The sequence below is a fragment of the Xenopus tropicalis genome, chromosome 10 (genome assembly GCF_000004195.4).
Source record: "Xenopus tropicalis strain Nigerian chromosome 10, UCB_Xtro_10.0, whole genome shotgun sequence".
In the NCBI taxonomy this organism is placed as follows: Eukaryota; Metazoa; Chordata; class Amphibia; order Anura; family Pipidae; genus Xenopus; species Xenopus tropicalis.
The window spans coordinates 10211819-10236227 of NC_030686.2; the positions used below are offsets into that span (position 1 = coordinate 10211819).

Consider the following 24409-nt stretch of genomic DNA (forward strand, 5'->3'; position numbering starts at 1 on the left):
GGGCCCACTGTCACTCACACTCAGCTGATCCATGGGGCCCACTGTCACTCAAACTCAGCTGATCCATGGGGCCCAGTGTCACTCACACTCAGCTGATCCATGGGGCCCACTGTCACTCACACTCAGCTGATCCATGGGATGGGGCCCACTGTCACTCACACTCAGCTGATCCATGGGATGGGGCCCACTGTCACTCACACTCAGCTGATCCATGGGGCCCAGTGTCACTCACACTCAGCTGATCCATGGGATGGGGCCCAGTGTCACCCCCAGCTGCTGTACGGGACGGGGCCCAGTGTCACCCCCGGCTGCTGTACGGGACGGGGCCCAGTGTCACCCCCGGCTGCTGTACGGGACGGGGCCCAGTGTCACCCCGGCTGCTGTACGGGACGGGGCCCAGTGTCACCCCGGCTGCTGTACGGGACGGGGCCCAGTGTCACCCCCGGCTGCTGTACGGGACGGGGCCCAGTGTCACCCCCGGCTGCTGTACGGGACGGGGCCCAGTGTCACCCCCGGCTGCTGTACGGGACGGGGCCCAGTGTCACCCCCGGCTGCTGTACGGGACGGGGCCCAGTGTCACCCCCGGCTGCTGTACGGGACAGGGTTCGGTGGATTCTTGGCTGCTGTGTATGATGGGAATGTGTTGCACGACTGACCCTCTGAAATGGGGTTTTGTGTCACTCATTGTTTTCTCTGGGAACAATGTTAAACATCTGAGCTGCCATTATTCTGAGCCACTCACACCAGCTGGTTACGCAGCTGCTTATCCAGGACACCACCTGTATACACACTCACTGGAAATCTAATATAACATGAAAAAGTCTGATGGCAGACAGGGCTGGTTAATAGGTACAGGGACTGGTTTACTGAGGCATGGGTAAATGAGTAAAGGCCATTCTGTTAAACACATTCATTATTTAAGAAGCAAGCAACATGGCAGCTTTAACATGGAAGCCATCCCCTCATACACAGAGTATAAATACATTAGAAGAACACACATATAACAAATCACAACCCCCGTAGGCTCCAAAGGGGCCTGAAAAGACCTCAAATGGTAAATTATATCAGGACTAATCTCCATTTGTGTAGCAATGTTGCTAAATGACTAAATTGTTACTTAAATGTAACAATCTAATCAAGCTGCAGGCAAAAACCAAAGAACATTACATTATTCCCAAAGTAGCGATCTGTATACATTCTTCCAAGCGTAACGATCTAGTAAGTCTGTGACTGGAGAACGTTACATGTATCCAAAATGTAAATAGATATAGAACCGTAATTCATTCAGGTTGTTTCAGCTCAGGTAGAGAGTAAGTTTAAACTCATGGAGAACCCGGTTTCCTTTACAAACAGTGTGCAGGGTTATGGGTTACTTAAATCAATCGCTAAAGCAGGCATATGTCTGTATAGAATAACATGCAAAACCTCCTCCGAGTCTCTCCAAAATTACAAGTTACATAGGGTTGAAAAAAGACCAGAGTCCATCAAGTTCAACCCTTCCAAGTAAACCCAGCACCCACACCCTATACCTACCAATCTATACACTCACATACATAAACTATATATACAAACACTACTACTAACTGTAGATATTAGTATCACAATAGCCTTGGATATTCTGCTTGTTCAAAAACTCATCCAGGCCCCTCTTAAAAGCACTAACAGATATAGATATATATCGCCGTTTACACTTAAGGTCCCCATACACCTTCAGATCTGCTCGCTTGGTGATGTTGCCAAGCGAGCGGATCTTCTCCCGATATACCCCACCTACGGGTGGGCAATATCGGGCGAATCCAGGCAGAAAGCTGCTGAATATAAAGCAAAATAATTCAAAAACCGCAAATAATACAAAATAAAGACCATTTGCAAATTGTCTCAGAATATCATTATCTATATCATACTAAAAGTATTAACTGTTAAGGTGAACAACCCCTTTAAGCCCAGGCCAAGAACTTGCCAAGCTGGAGCCTAGATCTTGCCCGAGTTTGCCAAGATCCTGTATGGCGACTTCTGCTATTGAAAGGCTTCCCCCCCTTAAATAAAAACGCAGTATATGTAGATGGACTTGTTTCATTAGTTGCCGGTACTGCAGGGCATGGATCCCAATGGTGGGCCCAGCAGCCCCCCCTGGCCCAACAGATTGGTGGCAGTACTGCTGGGTACAGGGCATGGATCCCAATGGTGGGCCCCAGCAGCCCCCTTGGCCCAACAGATTGGTGGCAGTACTGCTGGGCACAGGGCAAGGATCCCAATGGTGGGCCCCAGCAGCCCCCTTGGCCCAACAGATTGGTGGCAGTACTGCTGGGCACAGGGCAAGGATCCCAATGGTGGGCCCCAGCAGCCCTCCCTGGCCCAACAGATTGGTGGCAGTACTGCTGGGTACAGGGCATGGATCCCAATGGTGGGCCCCAGCAGCCCCCTTGGCCCAACAGATTGGTGGCAGTACTGCTGGGCACAGGGCAAGGATCCCAATGGTGGGCCCCAGCAGCCCCCTTGGCCCAACAGATTGGTGGCAGTACTGCTGGGCACAGGGCAAGGATCCCAATGGTGGGCCCCAGCAGCCCTCCCTGGCCCAACAGATTGGTGGCAGTACTGCTGGGTACAGGGCATGAATCCCAATGGTGGGCCCCAGCAGCCCCCTTGGCCCAACAGATTGGTGGCAGTACTGCTGGGCACAGGGCAAGGATCCCAATGGTGGGCCCCAGCAGCCCCCTTGGCCCAACAGATTGGTGGCAGTACTGCTGGGCACAGGGCAAGGATCCCAATGGTGGGCCCCAGCAGCCCTCCCTGGCCCAACATATTGGGGGCAGTACTGCTGGGTACAGGGCATGGATCCCAATGGTGGGCCACAGCAGCCCTCCCTGGCCCAACAGATTGGTGGCAGTACTGCTGGGTACAGGGCATGGATCCCAATGGTGGGCCCCAGCAGCCCTCCCTGGCCCAACAGATTGGGGGCAGTACTGCTGGGTACAGGGCATGGATCCCAATGGTGGGCCCCAGCAGCCCCCCATGGCCCAACAGATTGGTGGCAGTACTGCCCTAACCCAGCTCCATGCACATATTTCTTTGTATTAGGGCTGTATGCTATAAGGTCCAAAATCTGACTCAATAGAACATCATGTTCTTGTTTAGGATCTGTACTTTTGTAATGATTGTAAGCCCTACGGACAGGGACCTGTGTCCCCCTGTGTCTCTGACCATGTAACACTAACTTGTTATCATAGTGTAACTTTCTGCTAATGTGATTAATGTGCTAATGTTTGTATTTACTGCAGGGATTTTTGTTGTTTTTTTTTTTTTAAGTTCAGATGTGCTTTCTTTCTTTCTTTTTCTTTTTTCCCCGTCTCTCTCTCTCAAATCAAATGAGCTTTATTAGCAGGACCAAATACATTTACCATTGCCAAAGCAGGTAGAGGGTGTAATGGGTGGGGTTAGGGGGTCAGTATATGGAAATTGGGGTAAAGGGGTCAGTATATGCAGTATAGGATGCAGAGTTTTCTCTCGCTCTGGTTCCCAGTATAGAAGTTTACACTCCGTCGCTCCTCTCTCAGGTGTCCCAGTGTAGCAGCTCACTAATCCATAGGGAAGCCTCTGTTACAATTCGCTGCATTAGTTGATACAACTCTCCGCAGCATCTGTGAAAACGTTAGCAACTATTGTATTGATTGTATCATGGAACTCAGGGATTCTACTCTGCATGGCCAAAGATACGAAATGTATCAAGAAATGAAATTAGAAAAAGAAATTAAATCGGTTACTGAGTCAGTGAGTCTTTAGGTGTCAAAATGAATAAATAAAAGAGAGAGAGGAACCGAAACAAGTCTTGATTCCTGGTGTCTAAGCCCAACTGAACTGGAAAAAAGTGCTCAGAATAAAGCGTTGTTCACTTTTACTATGTTATCAAATGTCCTATTGTAATTGGTGTTTTTTTTTTACTTTCTTTTACTTCTTTCCAGCTTTCAAATGGGGGTCACTGACCCCGGCAGCCAAAACCTATTGTTCTGCAAGGCTACAATTTTATTGTTATTGTTACTATGTACGGCTTTATCTTCCTGTTTGACCCCTCGCCTATTCATGTTCCAGTCCGTCATTCAAACCGATGCCTGGTTGCTAAGGTAAATAAAAGACCCTAGCAACCAGATAGCTGCCGAAATGTCAAACTGGAGAGCTGCTGAATAAGAAGCAAAATAACTTTGTCTTAGAATATAAAATGAAAAGTCTATAAGTGGAACGGCCTGGCCTGCAGGAGATTAAGGGGAATAAGGCAGTTTTTATCTAAAACATAGTCAAAGATAAAAATGTAAAGAAAATAAATACAAAGGTAACGTGACAGGGCAGTTGGAAAGCAAATTCTGTTATTCATGGGGGGAGGTTAGTACAGGTTGAATGGTTGGTGGCTGGGCCCCTGTTCTGCTGGGACCTGGGCTATTCCTCTTTTGTTTGTTAATTAAAGTGGCCTTTTTAATGCAATGGTCCTTAGTTGTATTAAAAGTGACCTAAAATTGAAATTAAAAAGTGGTTGGACTTCATGTATAGCCTCATTATAGTTCTGCTGCACAAGTTTGGGTGTAAAGGAGCTGATACCAAATCCTCATACTGAGCTATATCCTATATAATAATGTCACAGAGTAGTGTAGTAGGGAACTAATGCTCCAATTGTACCTTATACATGTTCCTGGGCCAGGAGGGGTTGGTACAGCCCTATGGAGGGGGAAGACTTTGCGTTAATTGAGAACCTGGTTGTTCGAGAAATTGCTTCTTTACTATCTCGGCTTAAGCTGGCCATACACATACAGATAAAATAGTTTTGGACAGTGAGTGGGCTCCTAATTCTAATAATTTTCTTACTATGGAAATTGGTCGTATAGTCGGCACGTATTGTGTATCTGCTGATTTGTATTCTTTGGGCACTTAACACCCAGAAATGAAAATCTCCTAAATGTGTAAATGTATCATCTTGTAGAGTGTAAGCTCTTTTGGGCAGGGCTCTCTTCTCCTCTTGTATCGGTTATTGGTTGCTTTATATGTTACTCTGTATGTCCAATGTATGTAACCCACTTATTGTACAGCGCTGCGGGTTATGTTGGCGCTTAATAAATAATCGGGGAAAATGTCACATCCAAGAAATATAACACCTGAGTGGGGCTGTGAAAAAATATATTGCCTTTTGCGCTGACAGGCAGGTGTCATTGTAGCCCAGTGATGGGCAAAGCTGGTCGGGCACCCTTGGCCACCCAGCTGCCCACCTTGGCCCTTTCTTAACTGCGTGTGCTTGTGGTTCATAGTGCCCGAACAAACAGGCAACATAAGAGTTAAGTTCCTAGTGCCCCCCCACCATTGTGCTCTAGGTAGTGCCTCTCCTGCCTACCCCTAATTCTGACCCTGTTGTAGCCAAACGGGTGCCATTGTAGCCAAAGGCATTGGGCACTGGCAGGGTTGGACTGAGGGGTGCAGGGTCCATCTGGACTGCCACCCCAGAGGCCCCATAGTGCCCAAAGGGGCTCCTGTTGAGGCCCCCGCACCCCCCAAGAGACCCCCCCCGCTGCCCACCCAACCCCCATCCCTGAGCGCTCTTGTAATATAGTTACTTTCGGGTGGAAAGGGAGAACGGCAGCCATTGGGAGCTCTGGGGATCGGGTCTGGGCTGGCAGGGCCCACTGAGTGTGTTTTATTTATTTTTTTTTACTATGCCCGCCGGCACAGTCCGACCCTGGGCACTGGTGATAGTAGCGTATTCTACACTTTCTGTTGCTTTGAGGGTGCAATAACCGCTTTATGTGACCTTAGGAATAGATAACTCCATCCTGGAAAACTCCTGGGGGGCCCAGGTGTCAGTGGGCCCTCCTGCTCCTGATCATTTGGCCTGTTTCATGGTCATTCCCTATTTCTGAATGGGAACAAAGTGGAGAAATAAATGGAAGAATAGATATTAGTGTGTAAATAAGAGTCTTGGAGAATAAAGAGGTTGGGTGAGGAGAGGAGGAAAAATAGTTTGGAGAGTGGGCCTAGGGCAGGGGTGGGCAAACTTTTTGGCTCAGGGGCCACATTGACTTACAGACGGCCCGGGCCGGGCCGGACCAGCGTTATGCCCAGGGCCGCCATTAGAAATCACGGGGCCTCTCAGCTCCCACCCAGCATCCTGCAGCTCCCCACCCCAGCATCCTTCAGCTCACCCCTCAGCATCCCACCAAGCATCCTCAAGCTCCACTCCCCAGCATCCTTCAGCTCTGCCCCAGCATCCTGCAGCTCCCCCCAGCGTTCTTCCCATCATCCTCCTCCCACCAGCTCCCCCCAAGCGACCTACAGCTTCATTTGGCTCCATGCTCCAGCAACCTTCTGCCTCCTCCGGCTGTGTCAGTCCCCCGGCTCCCGCTGCATCTGAAGTTTTATACGGTTGCGCCCCATGCGTTCTGACGTCACGCGCACGCACGGGGCGCAACCAATCAGGAGTCGGCGGGCCGGATTAAAAAGGTAAACGGGCTGGATGTGGCCCGCGGGCCGTAGTTTGCCCACCCCTGGCCTAGGGTGTAAGGTTTTCTGGTGGGCCCCTGGGGTCCCAGTCCGACACTCAGTCCTGGATTTTCATTTGGATATGACCCTCACCCTCTCTAATGGCTGTGATTGTGTCAGCACATTGTATACCTGGGCCAGGCTGTATTTGTTCTCTCTAAATGCTGCGCTCTTGCTTGATTGGATTTCACATTCTTCCTGTTTTTCAGCCAAGCAGATTAGTTATTGCTTCCATGCGAGCATAATGGCAGAGTGTTTTCTTCCCTAGAAAAAGAAGTGTCTGTACAGCATTGTTCTGTATAGCAAAGTCAGCTGTAAATCATACCCAGACTGCTGTTATTGATCAGGAGGAAGTAGATTGAGGGCACTGCAGCCTAGAGGGCCAGTCTCCTGTCTCTTGGAAACCGTTTTATAAAGGTGAAAAGCAGTTTAACCACAGGGCCCAGCAATGTGGCATCTGATTAACCCCTTAAGGCCAGATCATATCGGCTCCTGGTGGCAACTACAAGTCTCCAGCTAATTTAACAGCACTTAAGGGTAAAAACCCACGGAGCAAGTTAGTCGCCTGCTATAGATCTCTGCTATCACAGGCGACTAAAGGTCCCCATACACGGGCCGATAGAAGCTGCCGATATTGGTCCCTTGGACCGACTCGGCAGCTTATCGGCCCATGTAGGGGCAGAAACAAGGGGCCTGGCCGACTGATATCTGGCCTGAAATTGGCCAGATATTGATCGGCCAGGTTAGAAAATCCAGTCGGATCGGGGACCGCATGGGCCAAACGATCGGATTATTATTTTTTTTTTTTAACTTCAAGCTCCCCGATATCGCCCACCCGAGCGGATCTTACCGTGTATGGGGACCATAACTTGCTTCATGGGTTCTTACCCTAAAGGTGTTGTTAGTATGATGTAGAGAGCAGCGCCGTTCCTGCCATGGTGAGAGGGTAAGAACCTCGCCTCAGGCAGCAGAGAGCAATTAGTTACCAGGAGCAGCAAAAAGCCGAAACGGGAAATCGGCTCTTCTAGGGCAGAAAGTGCAAAAGCTCCTCTGCACTAGCAATGCGGCCCCCCAGGACCCTCTCTGATGTGGAAAAGGTACGAGTGGGTAAGGGGGGCTGGCATCGGGTTGCTAGGGTCTTGCTTACCTTAGCAATCAGGCAGTGGTTTGAATGAGAGACTGGAATATGAACAGGAGAAGGGCTGAATAGAAAGATAAGGAATAAAAAGTAACAATAACAATAAAACTGCAGCCTCACAGAGCAATAGATTTCTGGCTGCCGGGGTCAGTGACCCCTGTTTGAAGAAGGCGGCAAATCATTCAAAAACTATAACAAATAAATTAGTAAGACCAAGTGAAAAGTTGCTTAAAATTGGCCATTCTATAATGTACTTCAGGGCGAAGTACCCTTTAAAATGCCAGGGCCTATTAGGAATTCCAATCCGGGCCTAAATGGCGTTAGCTTCCAATGCACTGGTGCAAGTCTTACCTTAACATTTATTTATAAAGCGCCAACATATTCCGCAGCGCTGTACAATAAGTGGGTTTCATACATTGGACATACAGAGTAACATATAAAGCAATCAATAACCGATACAAGAGGTGAAGAGAGCCCTGCCCAAAAGAGCTTACACTCTACAATGTTAACCTACTAAGGTAACCTTATAATTGCCAGAGGGTCAAGACTGGTATCCATTAGCCCTAATACTTTGCACTTGCATTAAATTCATCTGAGCAGAGTCTCCAGGCTGCAGAGTGTGTACCATACAGAAATAGGCAGTAAATGGCTCTTAAAGAGGTTGTTCAACTTCAATGTCCAAACCCCCAACACTGCCCGCAGGGTGTCAGAAAATCCATTTTCCTCCCAATCCCACAATCCCCTGCTGCACACATGATGTCAATGAGGAAAGGAACATCACAGTGAAATGCATTGTGGGTCATGTAGTTCCAACTTTTGTTGGAAATTTGCCCTTTGCACGATGTTCCTTGGTCAGAAATAAGTCCGACTGAAACACTGTTCATCCATAGCCTTAGTAAAGCTGTATACGAATAAAGGAAATGTATGTATATATTTAAACACTTCGAGGAACAGATAGTAAACAGATACAAGTGCCTGCACTACTGGCTACACAGGCAAAAGGAAACAAGGGAAGGGGATTTATTAGAGTTATTGAAATAATAAATGGCCGTTGACATGTTTACAGTAGAATCTCTATGGCATGTAGCATCTCTATTGGCTCTGGGAATCTGTAACCTTAAACTCTGGTTATTTATTGCTCCGATGAGAAACATCCCTTTGATCCCCCCCCCAGTCCATCCATTTGTATCTGGGATTTATTTTTGGGAGTCCAAATGGTAACCAAGTAAAGGCCTGAGATATGCATACCTGGAATTCTACACTATGTTGCGCTGGGCAAATATAGAAGAACAAACAAACTCTGCTTCAGATGCGCAGGGGCTGTAGCAGAAACAAAAGCCTCTTCCATATCAGATGTGACACGTTATATGGTACTGTGCCCTTTTTGACATAAGCACGAGTAGTAGAAAGGAAGGGTCAGTCTGGGCCAGGAAAAAACCCAGTGGGCCCCAAATACCTAGTCCTGCTCCCTGCTGCCCTCCCACTATCATGGTGAAGTTTAAGTTACACACGCAGGGGGGGCCCTGAGGTAGCAGTCCCGGTGGGCATTTCACACCCCAGTCCGACCATAAGAAAAGATACATAAACACTGTCTGAACAGCCAAGAAAAATTTCCTTTTTCTTATTTTTTACGCATATGGTTCCCCCTGCCTGGTACTGACCCGGACAGCCTGGTTTTCTGGAGAACTGTCTGGGTCAAAACTGCCTGCCTAGTTTTCCAAATTAGAAAGACTGGCCAGGACTGTATTAGATTGATCGACCCCCCCTGCCCGTACTTACTAAAGGTGCCCATACACTATAAGATCCGCTCGCTTGGCGATGTCGGGTGGGCGATATCGGGTAGCAAGTAGCTTAAAAAAAAAATAATCCGATCGTTTGGCCCTGGGGCAAACCGATCGGATTACATTTGCGGCAATGGGGCAGTCTGTTCAGGGACCGCATCAACGAGCCGATGCGGTCCCTGATCCGACTTGATATTCTAACCCGGCCGATCGAGATCTGGCCAATTCCAGGCCGCTCGGTTCTGCCCATACACGGGCCGATAAGCTGCCGAATCGGTCCAAGGGACATTTCCCAACATCCATTAGGGTCACAGCAGATATTTGCACCTCCTCCTATGGCAAGTAGGGGGACTTTAAATCTATCACTTCACTGTGAAACGATGTGAGGGAGGGGTTGCAGCTACTGTAACCTTAAAGGAGAACTAAAGCCTAACTAAAGGCCTTACATGCCAAGCGAGCGGATCTTCTCCTGATATCCCCACCTATGGGTGGACGATATTGAGCTAATTTGTTCGTTTGCACCTGGGGCCAAACGATCAAATTAGAATGGTGGGTATAGGCCCCGTTGGTTCAAGGGCCTCATCAACGAGCTGATTTCGTCCCCAATCTGAAGAAAAAAATCAAACCTGCCTGATCGAGATCTGCCTGATTTCAGGCCATGTGTCGGTCGGGCAGGCCAGTCTTTTTGGCCAATATCGTCAGCTAGAAGTAGGCCAGAAATGTTGTACATTATGTTTTGGGCTTCTGTACCAGCCCAAGGCACCCACAGCCCTTTAGCAGGGAAGATCTGTGCCCCAAAGATGCCCCAGTAGCCCCCCATCTTCTTTTCTGCTGATTCCCTGCCCATACTCTGTGCTGCTGGCACTTACCTGAGCTTAGGGGCCCACTCACACTATACTGTATATATATAGAATATAAATGGCACACTATATACTGTATATATGTATAAATATTGTATAAATGTCACAATATAAGGTCGATTTGTAATTCATTCAGATAATTCTTACATGGCAGCTTAGAAATCAGTGCAGTTAGCATCAGAATTGTAATAATCACCCCCGTAGAACCAGTTTATATAACAGGACAGCCTCATTTTCTGCTTGATAATTTGCAACGACCCCTCAGCTCATCTTCTCACCAGCTAACCAGAGCGTACTGAGCATGTGCAGTGTCGCAGACACTTTCCCAGATAGGGAGCCCCTGTGACAGATCCTATGAAGTCCTGGATTGTCGCTGCTATTGAGAGGCTGAAACTGTAGGCTGGTGCAATAAGTATAGTATATAAAATATGGCCTTTTTAGCCATATTAAGTTTTTTAGGGTTTAGTTCTCCTTTAAGGGATGTTGGGAATTGGTTTATCAGAGTAAAATGGTTTTCTTTCAGTCTGAGGAATCGGATATGTCTGTATTTATTGGAATTTCCTTCAGTGTTTATGCACCAATTCTAAATTGGGTCAATTGAATTGAATGAGCTCATGTCAAAAATGTGTCAATTATGTAACAAACAACATTAATCGTATTAATTATTATCGTAATTATATACAATTTTAAGGTTGTTACGTCAATTACCTTATTTTTTTTATGGTCAGTGGGGGGGAGTTTGAAAGGCTGCGGTGGGGGCCATTGTGGGGTGCAGGGGCCCCCAAGGCAGAAGCCCGGTGGGCACTGCACCCCCCAGTCCGACCAGCCAGTTCCTTTGCCTCAGATGGTTATGTTCTGACTTAAATGATTTGACTTAATTAGGGCTTAATTGGATTTCACATACCACTCTGTTTAAATGATATCGAAAATTGTTATTTCCTCTTCTTCTTTGTCCAAATACCCTTTATCTCAAGATGTTTTGGTTACTAAAAGTCCCCATACACGGGCCGATTGTAGCTGCCGATATGGGTCCCTAAGACCAATTCGGCAGCGTATCAGCCTGTGTAGGGGCAGAACCGAGGGGCCTGCCCGACCAACATCTGGCCTGAAATTGGCCAGATATCGATTGGGCAGGTTAAAAGATTCAGTAAGATCGGGGGCTGCATTGGCTTGTTGATGCTGTCGCCGAACCGACTGCCCCCATTGCAGTTTTTCGATCGTTTGGCCCTAGGGGCCTGCATTTGCCTGATATCCCCCACCCGTAGGTGGGGGTATTGGGAGAAGATCCGCTCGCTTGGCGACCTCACCAAGCGAGCGGATCTTTAAGTGTATGGCCACCTTTTAATCCTTAAAGAATTTGTCCATTGGGAATCAATTAGATTCTCCTCCTGTGTGCTCCATTACTAAAGGTTCAGGTAATCCTGTTACCTGTGTATTGATTTTTAGGGCACAATGCAGTGAAACAGGGAAAATAATGAAGAAAAATATGGCTGTTTTACAAACCGATGCTTTATTGGGTCGGGTTTTACAAACGGGCTGTTATTTTGTTTCTAGAAAATCCCGTACTCTTGGGAATATCTTGTCTCCAAGTGATATTCATACTCCTTCCAATGAAAATTAATTGTGGCTTAGGTTTAAAGGTTCTTTTCGATCTGGTGCTCGTAGGTGCATAACTTTTTCTTCTAATTTTATGGGAAAAATATTTAAGAACAAGCAATACCCAGGACAGACAGGTAGAGCCTTGGAAGGCAGCAGGGTCGCACTGGGCCGCTGGGAAAAAAAAAAGCGGTAAGGGGTTTCGAGACTGGGCCGACGGAACCCACCGGGTCTCCTCTGACGTGTTTCACTTAAGCATGTTCAGGGGAGCATGTCGGGCGGTGGGGGCCCCTTCGGGGGACGCGGCCGACGGGGGTACCTTTTGGGGTGCGGGGCCCCTGGGGCAGCAGCGCCTCCCAGTCCGACCCTGGAAGACCAAATACATGAGCATATCAATAATACCAAATGTAAATCTGAAACTGATGTAGTGAAACACTTTCTTGAGTATTCTCTCTCTAACTTTACGGTTCAAGGTATCAAGGTATTGAGAACTTGGGTAAGGGAGGAGGAGATCTTCTCCCGATATGGGCACCTAAGGTGGCAGATATTGGGATAATTCAGTTGTTAGGCCCTGAGGCCAAATGATCAAATGACAATGGTGGGCATAGGCCCCGTCGGTCCAAGGACTGCATCAACGAGCCAAAGTGGCCCCTGATCCAACGGAAAATCAAACCTGCATGATCGAGATCTAGCTAATTTAATGCCAGATGTTGGTCGGGTATGTGCAGAATCGGTCTAAAGGACCCGAATTGGCAGATGAAATCTTCCCGTGTATGGCCACCTTTACTGTGCAGAGAGGTGGGGGAATCGTAGGGAATTACAGATTTACTGGCAAGTACATTGTTTGTTATATTTGTAATTGCCGTTCCTGCCCTAGCTAGCGATTTACTGTCTTGCTCGGTGATGTTGGTCTCAATGTGACACACACACCCCTGGCTCTGCCATTAACCCTTCCCAAGTACTGAGGTAGGACACTGGTGTACAGAATTCTCAGCCTTGCATCCCTCCAGATTACAGGCAAAACTGCCGCCTAGGTGCCTGTATAATGCAGATGATCAGCCATTGTAGCCAGACAGCTGGAACATATCCCCGCAAGGAGGTAACATTTCTGAGGGCACAGGGAGTGTTACCTTATATGAACCGCACAGTCCCTCCTGGCACCCATAGCCCATTCCTTCCCTTCGGCTGCACGTACAGTGACTCGAGAGTTAAAAGCGAAACTGAATTATAAAACTGCCCTTTTAAACTTCCTTGTGAGTTGAAATGCGATTATGAAAAATGCAATAAGAGAGACGGGTCTGGTTTAGTCTGGGGACATGCAGATCTATGGGCCTAGCATTTCAATAACCTGACGTCCGTTACGGGCTGCGTCACTGCACAATCACACACTGATCTGCGGCAGAAGAATTTCATTTACATAATCAACAAGTCATTAAATGTGCTAACTAAACCCAATATAAAGCTGCATGAAAGCGCACATTGTAAGTGCATGGGATATAGTGAGCAAGGCTGGGGGATGTGGGGGCTTACAGTCACACAGCTCGGGCATGGCCCTGTTTAAAGGGAAAATAGACTTTATGCATTTTTAAAAATCTTTTATTCATGCTCTGGGGGAGAGACATTTTATCTTTCTGTGTCTGTATAATATAATGTGTCGGAACTGGCATTTTTCTTGCATTAGCTGTAGTAAGCAGCTTTGGAGGGCCCCAGCTCTGACCCCCCCCAGACCAGGTCCGGACTGGCAATCTGTTGGTTCTGGCAAATGCCAGAGGGGCTGCTGTAAGATGCCATAGACAGTCACTATTTATTGGGCTGGGGGGGCTGTTTGTGCCTCTGGGTACTGGGAATGCCAGGGGGGCTGTAAGGTGCCACAGACAGTCACTATTTATTGGGCTGGGGGGGGGCTGTTTGTGCCTCTGGGTACTGGGAATGCCAGGGGGGCTGTAAGGTGCCATAGGCAGTCACTATTTATTGGGCTGGGGGGGCTGTTTGTGCCTCTGGGTACTGGGAATGCCAGGGGGCTGTAAGGTGCCACAGACAGTCACTATTTATTTGGCTGGGGGGCTGTTTGTGCCTCTGGGTACTGGGAATGCCAGGGGGGCTGTAAGGTGCCACAGACAGTCACTATTTATTGGGCTGGGGGGGTGTTTGTGCCTCTGGGTACTGGGAATGCCAGGGGGGCTGTAAGGTGCCACAGACAGTCACTATTTATTGGGCTGGGGGGGCTGTTTGTGCCTCTGGGTACTGGGAATGCCAGGGGGGCTGTAAGGTGCCACAGACAGTCACTATTTATTGGGCTGGGGGGGGTGTTTGTGCCTCTGGGTACTGGGAATGCCAGGGGGGCTGTAAGGTGCCACAGACAGTCACTATTTATTGGGCTGGGGGGGCTGTTTGTGCCTCTGGGTACTGGGAATGCCAGGGGGGCTGTAAGGTGCCACAGACAGTCACTATTTATTGGGCTGGGGGGGTGTTTGTGCCTGTGGGTACTGGGAATGCCAGGGGGGCTGTAAGGTGCCACAGACAGTCACTATTTATTGGGCTGGGGGGGGCTGTTTGTGCCTCTGGGTACTGGGAATGCCAGGGGGGCTGTAAGGTGCCACAGACAGTCACTATTTATTGGGCTGGGGGGCTGTTTGTGCCTCTGGGTACTGGAATGCCAGGGGGGCTGTAAGGTGCCACAGACAGTCACTATTTATTGGGCTGGGGGGCTGTTTGTGCCTCTGGGTACTTCAATGCCAGGGCCTATTTTGAATCTCAGTCTGGACTTGATAATAATTCTCAATTTATTGGGCTGGGGGGGCTGTTTGTGCCTCTGGGTACTGGGAATGCCAGGGGGGCTGTAAGGTGCCACAGACAGTCACTATTTATTGGGCTGGGGGGGGCTGTTTGTGCCTCTGGGTACTGGGAATGCCAGGGGGGCTGTAAGGTGCCATAGGCAGTCACTATTTATTGGGCTGGGGGGGCTGTTTGTGCCTCTGGGTACTGGGAATGCCAGGGGGCTGTAAGGTGCCACAGACAGTCACTATTTATTTGGCTGGGGGGCTGTTTGTGCCTCTGGGTACTGGGAATGCCAGGGGGGCTGTAAGGTGCCACAGACAGTCACTATTTATTGGGCTGGGGGGGTGTTTGTGCCTCTGGGTACTGGGAATGCCAGGGGGGCTGTAAGGTGCCACAGACAGTCACTATTTATTGGGCTGGGGGGGGCTGTTTGTGCCTCTGGGTACTGGGAATGCCAGGGGGGCTGTAAGGTGCCACAGACAGTCACTATTTATTGGGCTGGGGGGGCTGTTTGTGCCTCTGGGTACTGGGAATGCCAGGGGGGCTGTAAGGTGCCATAGGCAGTCACTATTTATTGGGCTGGGGGGGCTGTTTGTGCCTCTGGGTACTGGGAATGCCAGGGGGACTGTAAGGTGCCACAGACAGTCACTATTTATTGGGCTGGGGGGCTGTTTGTGCCTCTGGGTACTTCAATGCCAGGGCCTATTTTGAATCTCAGTCTGGACTTGATAATAATTCTCCACTATGAAGGATAGATACAGGCCCGGACTGGCAATCTGTGGGTACTGGGAATGCCAGAGAGACTGCTGTAAGATGCCATAGGCAGTCACTATTTATTGGGCTGCTGGGGGCCTTCTCCCACAAGTGTGCATATTTCATATTAAAAAGGCAAATGATGAAATAAAATGAAGGACATGGCAGCAGCTTCCATGCTATGAATGTCTCTATGCAGGACGCTGAGCTCTGCCTACATAATTTACAGTTTTGTTGAAGGGAACATACCAAGCCTAGCATTTTTTTTTTTCACTTTAATTTACTTTCCCTTTTTCCATGGTTAAGAAGCCTTTCCAAATAACTGCGTGACTGGTTCCACATGCTGCTTCACATGAAAACAAGTTGTACTGCTGCATTGTGACCCATTTATAGAGGTAACATAATGCTGAAAAAATGTACTGTATTAGAAAGGGTTACTTTCCATTTTATAAGAGCGCAATCCTTTGGGTTTCCTGTTCTGCTTCAGCAGTATAAGCTGCCCAGCCTGTCCTGTGCCCTCTGATATACTGCTTGGTGCTTGTATATGAACACCGGGCATATTAGCCCTTATGCAGGAACCCATAGCAACCAATTAGCAGTTAGCTGCGGGTTGAAAAGCAAATGTCTGATTGGCTGCTATGGAATACTGCACTGGTGGCACCTCTGCTATAAGGGTATGGGGCTGTGGGATAGTGAGATTATCATCTTGTTACCCTCATGGGGCCAAACAAGGGCCAGCGCTGAAATGCCCCCATCACTTGGCCAGATTGTTTAATGGCCCACTGGGTCTCTATTTGGCCTCGGTTGTGAAAGGCAAATGGCACAGACCTTTTTGTAGGCCTGAAGGGCCAGCTATGAGGTGTGATGCTCTTATAGTACTCCCTGGTCATGTGACAAAGCAGTTTGATTCCAAGTCCAGCACCAGAAAAGCAAATGTATTAATGGAGACATATAGGATAAACAAAAAAAAAAAAAACTTCTAAACTTGGAATTAGAGAAAATGTGTGGTTGTTTGTGATTTCTGAAATTGAAAGTAAAGTCACAACATCCAATCAAATTAGCCTCTGTATGAACAAACCCATCCCTTCCCTAAGCGGTGGCCTTAGGCTTTGAGATAAGGAGCAGCTCATTATACTAAAGGGCAGTAGGGACATAATCTCCGACCTTGGTGTCTGACCCACAGATCAGGGCTCTGCACTCCTATAATGAGTCTCTGTGCTTCCCTGTAATTATTATTTGCAGCCACTGTACTTCTCATCTATAGGTCGGACCCCGATGCCCAGTACATACAGTAGGTGCCCCCTCTCGGTGAGTCAGTCTCCCATTGTACCCATTGCCCACAGTGTGACGCACATGGCAGCTTCCCTTCTCCCCCCTTCTCCCACAGCCTCTCACTCTATAATGGGAATTTCACAGCATCATTGTGCGCAGGCAAAATTATTTACGGCCTCCCAGTTCTTCCCACAGCTAAAGGTGACAGTTAGAAACTGGCCTTACATGGCCAATTAGAGCTCCCTTTGGCCATTTATTGCCCTGTATATGGAGCACTTGGGAGGTCCGCTCGATCCATATCTGTTCCAAACTTGCCCAGATATTGATGAAAGTCCCATAAGGGCCCAATAAATGGGTCATCCCCATTTGGCTTATTTGGTGGCCAAGCTGGGCAAATATACACTTATTTGGTGACCCCAAGTTCCACCATAAATGTTTCACAGCGACATAGTTTGGGAACCCCCTACTTTTAAAATAACTAAATTGTACAGTCTAATTATATATAATTATTCTGAAGTATTATTTCAGCCATAGAAACAGTGCAGTGTTAGGCCCTATAAAGGATTAGCCATTTCCCCCCATGTTGACAGTCAAGCAGTTAAATCTTAGACTAGGGTTACCACCTTTTCATATATTCCATACTGGCCAGAACTCTAGTGAGCAGGGCTGTGATGCCATAGGGGTGGGGCTAGGTGGATGGGGGCGGGGACTGGGATGTGGTTGGAAGCTGGATTGGGATGGATGGAGGATATAATAGGCAGTATGGAGGAGTAGCTGGGTAGGGTGGATCATGGGGAATTGCAGATTTGAGAAGGGTTATATTGCTGGTACATCTGTAATACATATATATATAGCTGGTTATTTACAGACTGGGCAGGAACCCTAGGAAGGTGGCCATTCTTGGCTACAGCATCTGGTGTGCAGGACAATCCATCAGGTTTGAAAAGTATTTTCCAATTCAAGCAATCCTTGAAGGTCCAACCCTTGCTCAGGCCTTTCCTTAGCTCATGTAATGTGACAAAATATAGGAAAATATGTGTATCAGTCATGGTGTTAGGATATCTAGCAGGGCAAATCACCATTCCCCTCAGGTCTCATCCTAACCGGCCTTCATGCTGAGCCCCCTGTGCCGCTGCTCCGGCCACACAAGGCCCTAGAGGACTGGTCAGTGTACGGCCACATTCAGCCACCACTGGTACAGATAAATAATGTGTGTATAGCACAACAAAATATTGCCCCAAAATATAATGTGGGAAGCCCGTATGGTGTGAGGCTGTACAAGGAATATGGGCACTCTTGCCTTCCGTATCTGCTCCAGCAACTCAAAAACCAGAGCAAACCAAGCTTGGTGTATAGAGCAGGTTCCATTGCACAACAGCATATTTTGGCTGCCTCATACAGATCTATTGATAGTACATCTCCATTTGTTTTGCTTTTCATGTATCGTTCGAGGAATGCCATCCAAAATATTATTCCCTATCATGGGGTTGCCAAAATAAACACTGACTGCTTTACTTATAAAAGGAAAAGTGAAACTGCATAATATCTTAAATAGTGTGCCTATAACAAGCAGGTACCAAATGGCATTGAATTGGAAGAGCTTTAATACAGTTCCTGCATGCTGTAGCTGTGGGGAAGTTGTTACAATGTGTAACATCAGTGTTTTAGTCCCTCCTCCCCTGCCAGGATTACAAATGATGCAGAAAGAGAACTGTTTTGCAGCTGGATCTAAGCATATAAAAATGGTATATATTCATACTTTTAGAAGGAACAGATTACACTGATTGGTATATTTGGGGTTTCTGTGGGGCCCTTTAACAAATTTTGGTTCGGAAGCCAGAGTTCCCCTTTAATAACCTGAGGCACAGTGACACCTAGTGGTAATCAGAGCAACAACTGGTGGTCGGCAGCAAAACTAAGGGGCATACAGTAATGCAGTAAGGTTTGTCTTTTTACACAACATTGAAGAACAACAGTGGAACATTTTTAAAGGGGAAATCGACCCAAAATGCATAATGAATTTAAAACGGTTTCCATCCAAGCAGTCCATTTCATGAATATGGCAGGTTGTAAGGATCTTCTTTAGGTGGCCATGCACGGGCCGATTGTAGCTGCCGATATCGGCTCCTTAGACAGATTCGGCAGCATTTCGGCCCGTGTATGGGCACTAACGCCGTGCCTCCCCGACCGGCATCTGGCCTGAAATTGCCCAGATATCGATCGGGCAGGTTAAAAATTTAGTCGGGTCAACAAGCCAATGTCCCTGAACAGACTGTGCCTATTACCGTCGTTCTAATTCAATTGTTTGGTCCCAGGGCCAAACGACCAAATTAGCCTGAATTCGCCTGATATTGCCCACCCGTAGGTGGGGATATCGGGAGAAGATCCGCTCGCTTGACGACCTCGCCAAGCGATCGGATCTTAACGTGTATGGCCACTTTTAACCATAGAACAGTTTATCTTATTTATCTTATGAAATGCCCAGTTATCTAGCAAGGGATTCTGGGTTATTTACTGTGCTACTGTTGGATTGCCCAAGGCTACACTGTCCATGCAGGATCTGCCATTCAGCCACTTACTGAATATAGAATTATATCATGGACTCCTGGCTCAGGGGTTCGGCTAAACGTGCAGATGCTTTTTATTTTTACTTTATAAGACACAGTAGAATAACAGTCACTGGCCTTAGATGGCAAAAAAAATCTGCATTTTTTAATGGGGGGAATCTGACTTGAATATTCTCTTAGGCATAGCCGATGCTTGGCAGCCGTCTTTTGGCTACAAATATTTGGCTTCTTGCCACAGCTTTTTAAAGCAAGCAGTACTAATGGGGAGCAGTTTCTCATAATACATGGCAGTGGGTGTTGCCCATTCATTTATCAGTGGGGTGCCAGTCTCCGAACAGTTATTTGGGGGGGGGAATGAAACCACCTCCATTGCACCCTGTTTTTTTTCAAGCAGGTATAGCCATCAGAATTTAATGATAAATACAAATATTACTAATATTAGATTCTTACCCGGGGGTTGGGGGGGGGGGTGCCTGGGGCCCATATTGAGTCCTTATACCAAAGATGCGCTCAACATATCCTTCCTCTTAAATTAAAGGAAACCTATACCCCCAAACAATGTAGGTCTCTAAAAATATATCACATGAAACATCGGTATAACTCTGCTTCATCTACATCATTAAAAACCATTTTTATAAAAATATACTTTTTAGTAGTATGTGCCATTGGGTAATCCTAAATAGAAAACTGCCATTTTGAGTACTAAGGGCCGCCCCCTGGGATCCTACTATTCACAGTGCACACAAACAAGCCAAGGCACACATACATGCTAGGCCCCATCAGCCAATGAATGGGCAGATTTCTGCGTTTTACTCCCACACTACTTCCTGTTACAGAGCTGCATTATTTCCTGTCAGGTGATCTCACACCCAGCACAAAATGGCGGATCAAACTAATAGATGTAAAAGGGCAATACACATATTATACAAGTACACTCTTTATATATATCCACTCCTTCCTTAGTGGCTCAGGGGAGCATCTTAAGAGAATCAATCTCATTTGCCCCGGTGTAATATAGAATGGGGGTGCTGAACGTTGTTAAATCTGCTCTTGGCGGGACCCTTGCCCTTTCTGTGGGGTCCCCTGTTATCTCTATATTAATCCCTTGTTTTGTTTCCATTTCAGATGTTCTCAAACAATGACGAGGCTCTGATCAATAAGAAACTTCCAAAGGAGTTGTTGCTCAGGTAAGGAAAGTTCTACCATCCGATGTCTAAAAGGCACTGGTAGCCCACACGTCCCCAGCTGTAAATATTCCTAAATACTCAGTGCAGCCTATGGCATTGTATTTGGGCTGATAGAGAATGAGCTTACAGTGCCATTTGCTGAGTCTGTTTATGGGGAGTGACACAGAGCCATGTAGGGGGGAGAGTGTGGGGGGGATTTGGTGTGTGTTTGTATTGGTAATGCCTTTCCTTGTCCCCAGGATCTTCTCTTTCCTGGATGTGGTAACCTTGTGTAGGTGCGCACAGGTCTCCAGGGTAAGTTGAGAAGCAGGAATTAGAGTTACTTGGCAAGCCTGTAATTGGGTGCCTCTATGCACAAAACGCATCAGGCTGTCTGTGCGCCTTATGTTTTTACAATGAACAAATGTTTTTCATTTAGTCATATGCCTGTTTGGGGCATATGGATAAGTGAAAACCCCTTAGGTGGATTCAATTGGTATCTCATGGTGGGAGTACCACCCTTGTGCCACGAGCCTTAGGGCAATCACACACACCGGCTGTTATGGCTGCGTTAAGCACATTAAAAGTAGCCCAAAAGCACAGCAGTAAAGCAATGCCACCATACAATAACACTGCAAATATTTGGCTAAAAAGGATATAGATGCTTTTTCATGTAACTGTGGCTAATACAAGCGCTTGGAAATGTTAGGTAATAGGGGCTGTTTCAGAAACTTTAATGCTGTGTTTTTTGGGGTACTGAAAACCCTCGTATTAATGTACCTAAAACAGCCTTGTATGCAGTTAGGTTCATGGCATATGGGATGCTGAAAGAAGCACCCAATTCCTATTGAGGATTCTATCACACCTATGAGCATTTTGTTGCCAAACCATAAAATAAAAATAAAAAAAATCTGCATGAAATCAGCCCCCACAGTTCTACTACGTTTTATAAAAGTGGATTATCGTTTATTGAAAAGGGTCGCTTGCCCAACTGTACCATCGGCACGTAAAGCCCTAATGTAGAATTAGTCTGTCTCTTTGACTCACTGCCATGTTTGGTTTCAGGCCTGGAATGTACTTGCTCTTGATGGCAGCAACTGGCAAAGGATAGACCTGTTTGACTTCCAGAGGGATATAGAGGTACAGTAGCCACACACTGCTTCATCTCCCACACTTCTCAGTCCTCGATCCCCACTGATTTCCCTTTAGCCTGCCTCTAGGCTCCATAGCTCCTCGATTGCTTTCATTTGGCACAGTGCAGGCCCGGACTGGCAATCTGTGGGTCCTGGCAAATGCCAGAGGGGCTACTGTAAGATGCCAGAGACACTATTTGGGCTGGGGGGGCTGTTTGTGCCTCTGGGTACTGGGAATGCCAGGGGGGCTGTAAGGTGCCATAGACAGTCACTATTTATTGGGCTGGGGGGGCTGTTTGTGCCTCTGGGTACTGGGAATGCCAGGGGGGCTGTAAGGTGCCACAGACAGTCACTATTTATTGGGCTGGGGGGCTGTTTGTGCCTCTGGGTACTGGGAATGCCAGAGGGGCTTCTGTAAGGTGCCATAGACAGTCACTCTTTATTGGGCTGGGGGGCTGTTTGTGCCTCTGGGTACTGGGAATGCCAGGGGGGCTGTAAGGTGCCACAGACAGTCACTATTTATTGGGCTGGGGGGGCTGTTTGGGCCTCTGGGTACTGGGAATGCCAGGGGGGCTGTAAGGTGCCACAGACAGTCACTATTTATTGGGCTGGGGGGGCTGTTTGGGCCTCTGGGTACTGGGAATGCCAGAGGGGCTGTAAGGTGCCACAGACACTCACTATTTATTGGGCTGGGGGGCTGTTTGTGCCTCTGGGTACTGGGAATGCCAGGGGGGCTGTAAGGTGCCACAGACAGTCACTATTTATTGGGCTGGGGGGCTGTTTGGGCCTCTGGGTACTGGGAATGCCAGAGGGGCTGTAAGATGCCACAGACGGTCACTATTTATTGGGCTGGGGGGCTGTTTGTGCCTCTGGGTACTGGGAATGCCAGGGGGGCTGTAAGGTGCCACAGACGGTCACTATTTATTGGGCTGGGGGGGCTGTTTGTGCCTCTGGGTACTGGGAATGCCAGGGGGGCTGTAAGGTGCCATAGACAGTCACTATTTATTGGGCTGGGGGGGCTGTTTGTGCCTCTGGGTACTGGGAATGCCAGGGGGGCTGTAAGGTGCCATAGGCAGTCACTATTTATTGGGCTGGGGGGGCTGTTTGTGCCTCTGGGTACTGGGAATGCCAGGGGGGCTGTAAGATGCCATAGACAGTCACTATTTATTGGGCTGGGGGGGCTGTTTGTGCCTCTGGGTACTGGGAATGCCAGGGGGGCTGTAAGGTGCCACAGACAGTCACTATTTATTGGGCTGGGGGGGGCTGTTTGTGCCTCTGGGTACTGGGAATGCCAGGGGGGCTGTAAGGTGCCACAGACAGTCACTATTTATTGGGCTGGGGGGGCTGTTTGTGCCTCTGGGTACTGGGAATGCCAGAGGGGCTGTAAGGTGCCACAGACAGTCACTATTTATTGGGCTGGGGGGCTGTTTGTGTCTCTGGGTACTGGGAATGCCAGGGGGGCTGTAAGGTGCCACAGACAGTCACTATTTATTGGGCTGGGGGGGGCTGTTTGTGCCTCTGGGTACTGGGAATGCCAGAGGGGCTGCTGTAGGATGCCATAGACAGCCACTATTTATTGGGCTACTTCTTGCCCCTTTATTCCATTCTTAGGGCAGTTACACAAGGCACAGTATTTGTTGTTGTCTTCTTTATTCAATACCAACAGACAGTTTATATCACATTAAGTGGCCTATTAAAGAATCTCACCAAACTGGAATATATATATCAGTAAATATTGCCCTTATATACATCCTTTCCCTTGATCTACCATTTTGTGCTGGGCTGTGTGCTCCCTCAGAGATCAGCTGACAGGAAATAATGCAGTTTTAACTGTAACAGGAAGTAGTGTGGTAATTCTTAAAATGGCAGTTTTCTATTTAGGATTACCCAATGGCACATACTACTAAAAAAAAAAGTATATTTATATGAAAATGGTTTATTTAGATGAAGCAGGGTTTTACATATGAGCTTGTTTATGTAATCTATTTTTTTTACATTTTTTGGGGGGTATAGTTTTCCTTTAAGCGCCATGTATCCCTTTTATTCTCAGACTGTCTTTTTATCCCGTCCTGCTCCGCCCAGGCTGCCGTTATTCCCAGGCTCCCTCTCTGCCCCTCTTCCTGCTTGCCCCTATATACAATCATTCCCCTAATGGTGCTCATGTGTTCCTTTCCATCTCCTAGGGCCGTGTGGTAGAGAATATATCCAAGCGCTGCGGTGGGTTTCTTAGAAAGCTGAGCTTACGTGGATGTCTGGGTGTAGGAGACAACGCTCTCAGGTATGTGGGGACCCTGCTAAAGATGGCCATAAACTGGCAGACTAAGAGTTAATGTCAGATTAACGTGTATTCTCAGGAACATTATATGAAAAAAGAGACAATCCTCATATGTAATAAAATTGCCTTGGAGCGGTAACCCATAGCAACCAATAAGATGTTTGCTTTTAAACAAGTGACCAGTAAATGTTACCTGCTGATTGGTTGCTATGGGTTACTGCACATAGGCAAACTAAGTGTCCTTTGTTACGTAACCCCATAATTAGACCCAAAAGAATTGTTTTGCCCCCAATAAGGATTAATTAGTTGGGATCAAGTACAGGTACTGTTTTATTATTACAGAGAAAAGGGAATCATTTAACCATGAAATAAACCCAATAGGGCTGTTCTGCCCCCAATAAGGGGTAATTATATCTTAGTTGGGATCAAGTACAGGTACTGTTTTATTATTACAGAGAAAAGGGAATCATTTAACCATGAAATAAACCCAATAGGGCTGTTCTGCCCCAATAAGGGGTAATTATATCTTAGTTGGGATCAAGTACAGGTACTGTTTTATTATTACAGAGAAAAGGGA

The 24409-nt window shown here is 47.5% G+C and overlaps 1 protein-coding gene across 2 annotated transcripts in view; it reads left to right on the top strand.

Moving 5' to 3' along the window:
* fbxl20 (F-box and leucine-rich repeat protein 20) overlaps nucleotides 1–24409 on the top strand; it is a 34849-nt gene that overhangs the window by 1002 nt on the left and 9438 nt on the right. For both annotated transcript variants that reach the window (XM_004918674.4, XM_002940938.5), the window contains exons 2-5: nucleotides 20384–20445; nucleotides 20685–20739; nucleotides 21490–21564; nucleotides 23741–23835. In XM_004918674.4, coding sequence (XP_004918731.1) covers nucleotides 20384–20445; nucleotides 20685–20739; nucleotides 21490–21564; nucleotides 23741–23835 — 287 coding nt within the window. The remainder of the gene's footprint in view (nucleotides 1–20383; nucleotides 20446–20684; nucleotides 20740–21489; nucleotides 21565–23740; nucleotides 23836–24409) is intronic.